A 12,349-nucleotide genomic window follows, 5' to 3' on the forward strand; every position below is an offset into this window, starting at 1 on the left:
GCCCCCCAAAATCATTGTCTTCTGTGACTCAAAGGCAGAGTTTGTATTCCTGAGCATGGCATTCATGGACTTCATAATATAGACCCAACTTATTTCAACAACCTCACCTCCAGCTACCCACACTTTTTCATCTATAATTGGTCCCTATGCTCAAGCCAAACCAAACTTTTCATTATATTTTCTTAGGCAAAGCATGGTCTTTCATTCCTCCAAGTTGTTTTTTGTTTGAATGCCCTTTCTACTTTGCTTCACCTTTTGTAATTCTTCAAGGCCCAGCTCAAAAGTTACCTCTTTTATAAAGACCCTCTCTAATCCTTGCAGTCAGTATTAGTACTGTCTTACTCCTAGCACTTATTTGCATGAATCTAAATGTATTATAATAATTGATTTATTTCTATTACAGTACTAGTGTGTATCCTCTCAAAGCTTCTCCCCACCTCTTACCCACCCAAAGAAGAGAGGCCTCCACTGTAAGGGTTGGCCCCATGCCTATTTATGAGGCCTCACTGTCTGATCCTGATTCTCCCTGAGGCTTGTCTGTGTGTTTTCCTGTAGAAATGGATGGCTGGTTAGGGAAAGGGGATGGCACCGAACTTTTATTACCTGACAGAGCAATGAACTGTCTCTTCAGAAAGAGTAAATAGACTCTGGAAACAGACTTCAAGATTTGAAACTTGGCGTTTCCACTTAGTAGCTTTGTGACATGGAGACTTCGGGTGCCTTAGATTTCTTATCTGTAAAATGGGGCTAATAACAATGTACTACTTTATAGAGCTGCTTTGAGGATTATATGAGATAATCCAGGTAAAGCATTTAGAACAGGGCCTGCCATGGTATAAGTGTTCAAGTAATGGTATATGTTATCTTTATCAGTATTATTCTCATTATTACTATCATTGTCACTATTATCATTATTTTTATTCACCATACCCCAGAACCTGGAAATAGTTTCCCTGCTGAAAGGCCTAGCTCTGAAGTCATCATGGCTTCTATCATTACATTTCCTATTTTCCCTAGCAAGCAGAAGATACTTTCCTGAGTGGAAGGTAGCAGCCTCTCTGAGGCTGTGTATGTGGATCCTCTTTATGAAAACTGACCCTCTTGAGATGGTGATGATACTCTATGGCCTGTAGGGCACAGGCAACCTTTATTGTCTTCCCTAAGGGAGAGCAAAGATGGAGTCACTTGGCCAGAAGAAAGTATTCAGATAGGAACATGCAGCTGAGATGTTGGGCTAAAGCATGTGAGGGAAATAATTTATGTCACCATGCACTTTATTGTTTGGAGAGAGTAGATGTGCTTGAGTTACTCCTGAGTGTATATGTTTAAAGATGGCCTCTGCCGCAAGGCACGTCCTGGAAGCCAGAGGCTCTAGTTACTTGGCACTCTTGTGCTCATGTTCATGCCATTATTTGTGAGCCTTTGGTAGTTTTTTTTGTTTGATGGCCTCTGTCTGGCTGCACTCGTGCTAGGGTTAATAAATAAAGGGCTATGTGTCTACTTTGGGACAAAATTAGGGGGACTGCAGGGGAACTCCCCTTGGTTCCGGCCCCTTTGGCAGTGGCATCAGTGGTGGCAGATTCCCAAGGAGAACAAAACTGTCTAGGGAACAAAAACCTTTGCAGCAAGACTTCCCCCATGGAAACTCTTGCCTCACTGCCCACCCACCACATAATAGTGTAAGTAATAACCACCAATTAATGAGTGTCTGTTATGTGCCAGGCACTGAAATAAGTATACCATCTCCTGGAATCCTCACCACAACCTCATGAGACCGATATTCTTTATTATTCCCATTTTACTGAGGAGAAAATTTGAGGTACAGAGAGATAGGGAACTTGTACAAGGTCTCACAGTTGGTAAGAAGCAGAACTGAGATTCAGACCTGGCCACCTGGCTTCAGAGCCTGCATTTCTTTTAACATTTTATTACGAAGAATTCCAAACATAAACAGAAATTGAAAACAAACATATTGAACTCCCCACATTTCAGCATTTAAAAACATATACCCAGTCTTATTTCATCTATACCCTTACCTGTTCCCCCAACCTACTCATCATGTCATTTCATTTGTAAATGTTTCAGTATATATCTCTAAAAGAAAGGAACTCTTTTAAAAGCAAAACCACAATATCATCATCATACTTAAAAGAAAATAAAACAAAACAGTGATTCCTTAGGATCAACTATCCAGTCAGTATCCACATTCTCCTATTATCTCATTTTGTTAAAAAAAAATCAGTATCTAAATAAAATCCATGTATTGCAATTGGTTGATATATATCTCAGGTTTCAATTTTCTGGCTGGAACCTCTGTTCTTAACCACTACACTCATAAAGTTTTTTATGACTATGGCAGGTGACAGTTTCTTTACAGCAGGCATTCTCAATCTGGGGTTTATTGACAGCTTCAGAAGGCTCTGTGAATCACTTAAAAATTAGTTTTCAAAATTTTGGCTATATTTGTGTGGGTTGATTTTTCTAGGGAGATGGTCCCTGGGTCTCATTAGGGTCTCAAAAGCTTTCAGTAAGTCTCAGAACCACTGAAAAACATGTACTAATGTCAGAGGAAATTGTAGACCACAAAAGCTGGGGAAAGAACAGTTGGAGGTTTCCTTCTGAGTTGGAGAAAGAAGTTAAAGTATGTTATGTTGATTAACTTAAAATTTGAGAGACCTTAACAAAATACTTTTCAGAGAAGTGGTTAAGAATTAACTGATGATGTCTTCATTTGCAAAGAATAGAATATGCCGTTGATTGGGGACTTTAAGTATTTTTTGAATGACATATTCCTTTAATAAAACCTCTTGGTTTATTGTGGCTTATTGAATTGTGGTGGTGAAAATCATACACGGATCTTGAATTCCTTATTTGGAGTGGATCTGTGGCTTTACATGAACTGGGAAGGGTAGAGAATGATTCTGTGGGATATAGTTGGTTTGTGCCACAGTGACATAACTGCTTTGAAAATGTACACAAATTTTCAAAATTAAGTATGTATGCATGTATCAAAATGAAAAGGTTTTAAAAGTTATCATTAATCTTTCCTCTTTGCACCAACTTTTCCCAGATGAAATCCAACATCAAACACCGAATGGTACTATCACTGGCAGCATAGAAACCCCCAAGCCACCACAACACCCCAAACTACCTATTCAGAGGAGTGGGGAAACTGATCCTGGGAGGAAGTCCCCAAGCAGGCCTATTTCGGATGGCAAGTTGGAGCCCTGCCCAGAGGTGGATGTGGGGAAGTTGGTGTCTAGGCTACAGGATGGAGGGACCAAGATTACCCCAAAGGCCACCAATGGACCCATGCCAGGCTCTGGGCCCACCAAGACCCCCTCTTTCCACATAAAGAGACCAGCTCCCCGGCCCCTGGCCCATCACAAGGAGGGTAAGTGCTTGGGAATCCCATGGGAGCCAGAGCTGAACCTAACTACTTTTCACCCTGAGATCCTTCTGAGTTTGGAGATATATTTAAGTGGCATTCTGTTCCGGTTTACTACCACTAATATTGGAACAGTGGGCAAGATCACAATAATCAGTCACAATAATCACTAGAATGTAAGCTCCATGAGGGCAGGAATTTTTTACCTGTTTTGTTTACCTCTATATCCCAAGTGCTATGTGCCTGGCACTGTACTAATTGCTGATATACTATTTCTCATCCTCACAATCCCACTGTAAAGAATGTATTATTATTCTTTTTTTTTTTTTTTTTTTTTGAAATGGAGTCTCGCTCTGTCACCCAGGCTGGAGTGCAGTGACGTGATCTCGGCTCACTGCAGCGTCCGCCTCCCAGGTTCAAGTGATTCCCGTGCCTCAGCCTCCTGAGTAGCTGGAATTACAGGCACTCACCACCATGCCTGGCTAATTTTTGTATTTTCAGTAGATACAGAGTTTTGCCATGTTAGCCAGGATGGTCTCAAACTCTCGACCTCAGGTGATCCACCCGCCTTGGCCTCCCAAAGTGCTGGGATTACAGGTATGAGCCACCATACCTGGCCAAGAATGTATTATTCTTGTTTTTTTTTGTTTGTTTGTTTTTTTGTTTTTTAATTAGGAAATAGAGGCTGCTGTAGGCAAGTGACTTGCCAAAGATTCACAGCTAGTAACTGGCAGAGCTGGGAACTAAATCTAACCATGTCTCACAGGCACCAAAGTCAGCGTTCTTTCCCCTGAGGCAGAACAATCATTTTACCTTCCTATAAGAAGCTGTGAATCTGTGAGCCCTTGTTTTCTCATTCTCCCTTTCGAGTTTGGGAGAAATAGGGACAAATGGGCACAACTTCTGCCAAGCTCTGAACTTTTGAAATTATTGCAAATTCAAGGTGTGGCTGTCTTCAGCAAATTTAATTAACTATTACATGTTGAGACTCATGTTGAGAGATTGGGGCTAATCCAGAGGGGAGTTTTAGGGGACATAATTCCATGAAGATAGTAAGATATAATGGACAAAATAAGGATATGAGTATCAGAAAGGCTTGGATCCAAGTCTTAGCTCTTTTACTTTGTAGCTTTAAGGAATTTCACAGTATAGCAAAATGTAAAACCTTAAAAAAATTGTTAAGAATAATTTATTTGACAAATATTTATTGAGTACTGACCGTGTACCTGGTCCCATTCTACATGCTGAAGAAATGAATAAGACTTAATGAAGTCCCTGTCCTCTTGAGGTTTAGATGAGAGAGCTTGGCACACTACGGCCTGTGGACCCGATTGGGCCCACTGCACTGCCTCTTTTTATATAGCCTGTAAGCTAAGAATTATTTTTTTACAATTTTTAATGTTTAGAATTAAAAAGGAAATAATATTTTATGACATGAAAATGTTGTGAAATTCAAACTTTGTCCATAGACATAAATACACCCCTTCATTTACATGTTGTCTATGGCTGCTTTCATGCCACAACAGCGGAATTGCATAGTAGCAACAAAGACTTTATGGCCTGCACAACCTAAAATATTAACTGTCTGACACTTTACAGAAAAAGTTTGCTGGCCTTTACCTTAGATTCTAGAGTACTGATAAGAAAACATGAGGCCCAGAATGGGAATCGGGAGGTTGGGGAAAGGTAGAATAGCAAGGAAATGGCAGGAATGGAGTTAGTATACAAAATATTTGCCATGAATCCTTAAACACTTGGTGGAGCAGTGTCATAGATTTGGTTCCAAACTTTCTAGAACAAACAAAAAGAGAGAAAACAATGGTTATATAACTAAGTTCCTAAGGTAAAAACAAGCCAATTGTTCAGGTAAACCATAACTTTTCTGGTTTTGAGGCCAGGAAAAAATTTCTTCCATGGATTATTTCACATAACAACCTCAGTATGAACCAACGGCATTGTCTCAGAACACAATTTAGTAAAAGCTATTCAATGTGGGGATGGGAGGGGGTTCAGTATAATTTCTACAAGTCCAGTACAATTTTCACAAGTAGTTGACTCTGAATGCTCTGGTTTGATCCACTGATGCTGATGTGATCACTCATGCTATCACAGTTGATTTATTTAAGCTGTTTTCACCTTGGTTTCCAGATCTGTAAAATGGGAAGACAGTTCACCTGATAGAACTATTATTGCTAGGATTAAAAGGAATAACAAAATATCTGGCTCATAATCAGCATTCAAAATATGATACTAATTTCCCTCCCCTGTCCCTCTTCTCACTATGATTTGGCTCTTCTGGGACATAGCCAAGAAAGGGAAAACTTTAATGTAGACCCCTGCTTCCGTTTTTAAGTCATGTCATGACCTTCCTGTCAATCTGGGTAGAAGGTTGGGTAACTCAACTTATGCTCATCACAGTAAAATTTGTCTTGTCTGTTGCCAAGCCTTGAGATTGGCCAGATTCTATCAGCTCAGCACACACAGTAACTAACTCAGCCCTTCTTCCCTCCCTCCTGCAAAGTTCAATCCCAGTGGCATTCCCCTCTTCTCCTTCCTCCAGTCTTACCCTGGGCTGCTGGCGGCAGCTACTCTGATCTAATGGTCTCAGTTAATATAAGCACTGATCTGACTTGTTCGGTATCAGCCTAACTATCTAAATCTGGGCCTCAGCTTTGCCTGGCTTCATTTTCTGCTTTCAATCAGTTAGCAACAGGCTGGCATGATGCAACTTTTTTCAAAAACCCATGCTTCCAGCTTTGGCTACAGAAAGCAGAACTGAGGTGGTTTTTGCCTGGGTGGAGAACCCCCCAAACCTCTGGTATAGTTGCCTCTTTGAACCTTACCTACACTATCTATTTACTTCTTACTTCCTTCTTGCTCCCCTCCTGATTCTGGCTGCTTCTCCTAGTAGATTCCCCGGCATCTGAAGAGTTACCAGTTAAGCAAAAGCTGCACACAGCTCTGACCCTGTGCTATAACTGATAGTTGTTTGCTCCTGGTACTGGCCAGTAGCCTGAATGGCGGGATTCGAGGGAGGCAGCTGTTACCTCAGCCAGCCCAGTCTTCACCTTGCAGTTGTCACCCCATTTCAGCTCTGTTGTTTAGGACTTTGCCTGCCATCCTGAGGATCAGTACACAGGCTCCATTGTGTTAGTGAGCCAACTGTGCCACAGTCCTCCCCCATCTTTACCCCTTGCTTTGACTTAACATTTGAGTGGCCTTAACATTCTTCACATTTTTTCTCAGCAATTAAAAGTAACAAAAGCATGGTGCATGTTAAATTGCTTTTTTCCATGACAGTCAACTTTAAAATAAGAATCAATAGTGTTTGCTGATGGAATTTTATCAAGGATCCTTTTCTGTTCCAGACATGAGCTTGATACTTTCATTCTTCAGTTGCATCTAATCATTGTGATAGGCCTTATGAGGTAGGATTTACCCTCCCCTTTTTATAGTTGGAGAAACAGAGGCTCACAGACACGAAACAACTTGCTCAGAGTTACCTAGGTTGTAAGGTGCAGAGATGGGGCTTGACCTCAGCTTCTTGGGTTCAAGATTGGGACTCTTTTTCTTCATACCATATTTATTCAGTTGCATTGGCTACCTTCTCCTTTCTATTTTTCTAAGGACCACTTACTTTTAGGGGGTACAAAATTATACAAGCATATTTTTTTCTGCCTTCATTTGACTTTATTGCCTCTTAAGTGTCCTGACTTTGCAAAAGACAGACATGTAGCTACCACAAAAGGATTTAGGACTTCCCTTTGGGTAATGAAGAGGGAGGAGGGCTATATCCCATCTACTTTACATGTATTTGTTTATTTAATCAGGCATAATCCTTTGCAAAGGGAGAGACAAAGATGAAAAGCCATTGTCTCTGCCTTCAAAAGGTTCGTGGTGACACTGGCATGCAAGCAATCAGCCCCAACCCAATGTGATCCATGTTCTAATAGGGGTGAGAAGAAATTCTAGTAGGAGCATGGAGCAAGCAGACCTTCATTCTACCTGAGGTATTGAAATGACAAGAAAGAGCACACCATGGACTAGGACTTTATGACATGGGTTGAGGGGCCCTTCTTAGCTCCTTTCCTCTGTCTTGGCTGGAAAGGAAAGATTGCATCTGGTGGCATGCTTTTGGGCTTGTAAGGCCTTGCTCAGTCACAGAGCCATCAATTCTCCACTGAGGTGACTAATGCTATGAGTGGCATTTGCATCTGCTCTAAAAATATTAGGAACAGACTTGCTCTTGCAGTAATGGGTGTTGCTGGCCATTATCCACATTTTCTTGTTTGGACTTATGCTTTAATAATCTACTGTTTGGTTTTTATTCTCTACTTTTCTTGGAGCCTGACTCCAAATTGTTTTATAAGGATAAATAATGGCTAAGGAAGGCTTTAAGGTGAGCATGGAGGAGTGTCATAGAAAAAAAGAGATAATTCTAGGAGACTGGGGGAATCTACAAGAGGAAACAACCTCCTCCTACTCTGTGCCTTCAGGTTGGGTATAGATGAGTATAAGGAAAGGTGAAAAAAAGTTGCTAAGGTTGAATACTGATGACCACCAGGTCCCAATAAATCTGCAAATGTTAAGATTCTTTGGTTATGCTCATTTGACAGAGATTAGAGACAGAGGGAACAGGTTGGGCTTGAGAGGGAGATCAAGTTTGTAGTAAAAGCCAGGTTTTGGACTAAGGTTGAAAAGAAATTAAAAGGAAGTACAGCTTGGTGGAAAGACTACAGGCTCAAGAGACTTAGTGGTTGAAAGCTCAGGCTCCTGAATCTTCCAGATGTGAGTTTGAATCCTGGCTCTGCCTCTTCCTAGCTCTGGGACCTTAGGCAGGTTACAACCTCTCTGAACCTTAGTTTTCTCATTTGTATAATAAGGATAATATTTGTGCCCATAGGATTACTATAACAACAAAGTGAGTTCTCTACATGCCTAGCATATCAAAAGTACTCAATAAATGATAGCAGTTGTTTTGCTTTCATAGGAGACTATTACTAGCTACTTGATCTTAGTTAGGTCAGCTTTACTTCTTTGAGCCAGTTTTCTCAACTGTAAGTGGGGACAATACCAGCATCGAAGGCAAGGATTTTGCATGGATTAAATTAGATTAGCTATACAAAGAATCTGGTAAAATAATAGAGGCTTAAGAAGTGGTGGTATTACTAGGTAACAACCTCTCAGGAAATGGCAGGCATGGAAGATGGGGTGTCTACTCTTCTGTATTCAAGGCCCTTTGAGAAGCCTCAAGCCTAAAATGTAGATGGCATAAAAGAGTTCAGAGCCATATTTTCAACCCACAACCTGTCCCTACCATGCCAAACACCTAGGAAGAGGCAAACTAACCTCAAGGTCTAGCTCAATTCTCATTCTGTCCATGAAGCCTTCTGACAATCCTACCCCAGTTAGCTCTCCCTTGATTGACATATTTTGGCACCCAAGATTGGCCCTCTAATGTGGATGCTGATTTATAGTATTCACACTTATTTCCCATGAATATGACTTATATCCCCAACTCAGTTTTGAGCTCCTAGAGGGCAGGGGTCATTTGTGTGCCTTTTTTTTTTTTTTTTTTGTGAGAGTGTAAGGTTGGGCACAAAAGCCCTCACAAAACCCCCATGTTGAATACCGTTCAATTTAGGTTTCAGAGAGAGAAAAAGAGAGAGAGAAAGAGTGATTAGTTGTTTTAAAGCAGGTTAAGTACATGTAGAGTACTTCAAAAGCAGCCTATAAAAGTCAGCTGGGTCTAACATTTAAGTCGGTGCAGCAGGCCAGCATGGCACATGTAATAAGCCTATGTAATGAGCCTGCATGTTGTACACATGTACCCTAGAACTTAAAGTATATTTTAAAAAAGTAAAAAGTCAGTTGGGAGAGAGAAGCTTATAGACTTAGATCATTGGCTCATTCATCTGGAAAACAGTCCAGTTCCCATGTTATACTGGTAAGGAAATGATCTGCTGAAGGTCACACAGAAAGTTAGTTTTAGTATTAAGCATAGAATCCAGGTTTCTTAACTACCAGTTACATGACTCTCCCCTTTCTGCCTCACCAGTTTGACACTGTGGCTTAACTGTGACTGAGGCACATTAGAGGCAAGAGAGAACAGCATCGGGGTCTTCAGCCAAGAAAATCCTTTGCTGCTACCTCAAAACTTGACTTGTAATGAATAATCATTTGGAGGTAGCAATAAAGGGCCCAAGAGGACACGAGGTTAATGATGTTTGTTTTCCAAGGCCCTAGGTTCATGTTCATTAGGATGTGGCTATAACTTGGGAATGAATAGGGTTCACATTTTAGGGATGTCATCTGGTTCACTCATCAAGGAAACTGATAGCCCTGGAATGGGCATGGTTTCAGATAGACATGTTTTCCAGCTCTGACAGTCCAGCATATCATTTCTTTACAATCGCCCCCTTCCCGTCCGAACTCTGCCTCCCAGCAGTAACCAGTGGAAATGGGACAGCACTCTCAACTCTGCTACTCTGTGGGGTGCAGTGAGGAAGCAACATCATATGGCCTAGTGGTCCTCCATCTTGGCTGCACATAGCATCACTTGGGGAGCTTTTAAAAATACCCATGCTCAGGGTCTATCCTAATCAATAAAACTAGGATGTATGAGTGTGGGGTCCAGGTACTTTACAATTTTAAAGCTCCTTACATGTTTCTAATGTTTCACTAGGGTTGAAGAACAGTGGTAGTTGGGACTACATAGGTTTCAGAAATCAGATGGACTGACCAACTCTGAAGTTACTTCTCATCTCTGAGTCTCTGTTTCCTCAACTGTAGAACGGAGATAATACTTTCTGTCTTGCAAGATTATGGCCAATGTTGAATGAGAAAATGTGCATAAACCACTGAGTACAGTATCACAGTATGTGGAACAGAACAGCTGTTCAATAAAGGTTAGCTAAAAAAAATTTTGCCAGTACTATTGTATTGCCATTACTATTATTATTATAATTTATAATTTTTTATTACTAATGATAACAAAACAGCAGACAACTGGAAAGACAGTAGATGTGGAAACAGGAGGTGTGGGTTTCAGTCTTCACTCTGCCATTTAACCTATGGTTGTAGGCGAATCAGTTTACTTTTCTGAACCGCAGTTTCCTTCTCTGTAAAATGGGGTTAATAAGACCTATTTATTCATCTCTCTCAAGCTTATTGTAAACATTAAGCAGTTATCATCTGGGAGAGTGCTTTGAATAGTATAAAGTACATTAGAAAAATTGGATTATTATTATCATTTTGGTTATTTTTTTCTGCTGCAATTCTGTATACCCAGCCTCGTGTTAAGGGGAATGACATGTCCAGAATGTAAGATACAGACTAAATGGAGAGACAATTCATATGAGTGCAGATGAATAGTGTTTTGTTTCTTCCTTAATTAGAATACCAATCACACTATATTATCATTATTTCTTTACATATATATCTTGCTCACCAGAATGGCTAGATGGATGAATTTTTTAAAGAAACATACATGGTAATATATAAGAACTTCATGAACATTTACATTGATGTAAATTACATATACCTACTAGGGTGTTCAGAGGGTTGAGATTTTAGCTGGGTCTTGAGGAATGGTTATAATACACAGGAGACCTAAGAATAGGGACACATATAGGGCAAGAAGCAGGACAGAGTCTGACACTTACTTACCTCTGCTGTATACTAGACATTGTCTATAGGTCATCTAATTGAGTCCTTAAAATCACCTTGTGAGGAGAGTTTTTTTTTTCTTCTTCTTCTTTTTTTTAAAATTATACTTTAAGTTCTAAGGTACATGTGTACAACATGCAGGTTTGTTACATATTTATACATGTGCCATGTTGGTGTGCTGCATCCATTGACTCATCATTTACATTAGGTATTTCTCCTAATGCTATCCCTCTACCCTCCTCCCACCCCATAACAGGCCCCGGTGTGTGATGCTCCCTGCCCTGTGGCCAAGGGTTCTCATTGTTCAATTCCCACCTATGAGTGAGAACATGTGGTGTTTGGTTTTATGTCCTTGTGATAGTTTGCTCAGAATGATGGTTTCCAGCTTCATCCATGTCCCTACAAAGGACAAGAACTCATCCTTCTTTATGGCTGCATAGTATTCCATGGTGTATACGTGCCACATTTTCTTAATCCAGTCTATCACTGATGGACATTTGGGTTGGTTCCAAGTCTTGGCTATTGTGAATAGTGCCACAATAAACATATGTGTGCATGTGTCTTTATAGTAGCATGATTTATAATCCTTTGGGTATATACCCAGTAATGGGGATGGCTGGGTCAAATGGTATTACTAGTTCTCGATCCTTGAGGAATCGCCACATTGTCTTCCACAATGGTTGAACTAGTTTACAATCCCACCAACAGTGTAAAAGTGTTTCTATTTCTCCACATCCTCTCCAGCACCTGTTGTTTTCTAACTTTTTAATGATTGCCATTCTAACTGGTGTGAGGTGGTATCTCATTGTGGTTTTGATTTGCATTTCTCTGATGGCCAGTGATGATGAGCATTTTTTCATGTGTCTGTTGGCTACCTGAAGAGGAGGGGTTTTTATACTCATTTCCCAGATGAGGAAATTTACCGTCATAGAAGTGAAGTACCTGTCTAGGGTCCCACAACTTGGAAGCAGCAGAACAAGGTCTGAAAGCCAGGTCTACAAAATTCCAGACTCTGTCTCACTTAGAAGTAAGGTCAAGGGTTTGCCTTAATGGGGCAGTAGGCAGACCAGTTTGAGTAGAGTAGAACTGATAGTTAAAGTCCAGGGTTAGTGCTTGGGGCAATAATATGGGACCAGCTCAAGGAGGGCCTTGATTTTCCATGAAGGAGTTTAAACTTTTATCTTCTACATTTTAGAGCTGTTGGGAAAGTCTTTAAAGAACAGAAAAACAGTGTAAAAACACTTAAATTAAATTTTGTAGTTGTATTATGTAGATTCAATTTAGTATGTTCTT

At 40.4% G+C, this 12,349-nt stretch overlaps 1 protein-coding gene across 4 annotated transcripts in view; it reads left to right on the forward strand.

The window, feature by feature from the left end:
- OPHN1 (oligophrenin 1) overlaps positions 1–12,349 on the forward strand; it is a 365,836-nt gene that overhangs the window by 341,737 nt on the left and 11,750 nt on the right. For 3 of the 4 annotated variants that reach the window (XR_002519579.2, XM_021932859.2, XM_021932858.2), the window contains exon 21: positions 3,071–3,394. The exons of the other annotated variant lie outside the window; for it this stretch is intronic. Coding sequence is in view for 2 of the 3 variants with exons in the window: in XM_021932859.2 (XP_021788551.1) it covers positions 3,071–3,394 (324 nt within the window). In the remaining variant the exon portion in view is untranslated. The remainder of the gene's footprint in view (positions 1–3,070; positions 3,395–12,349) is intronic. 4 annotated transcript variants of the gene reach the window in all.

Source organism: Papio anubis, chromosome X, assembly GCF_008728515.1.
Source record: "Papio anubis isolate 15944 chromosome X, Panubis1.0, whole genome shotgun sequence".
Classification (NCBI taxonomy): domain Eukaryota; kingdom Metazoa; phylum Chordata; class Mammalia; order Primates; family Cercopithecidae; genus Papio; species Papio anubis.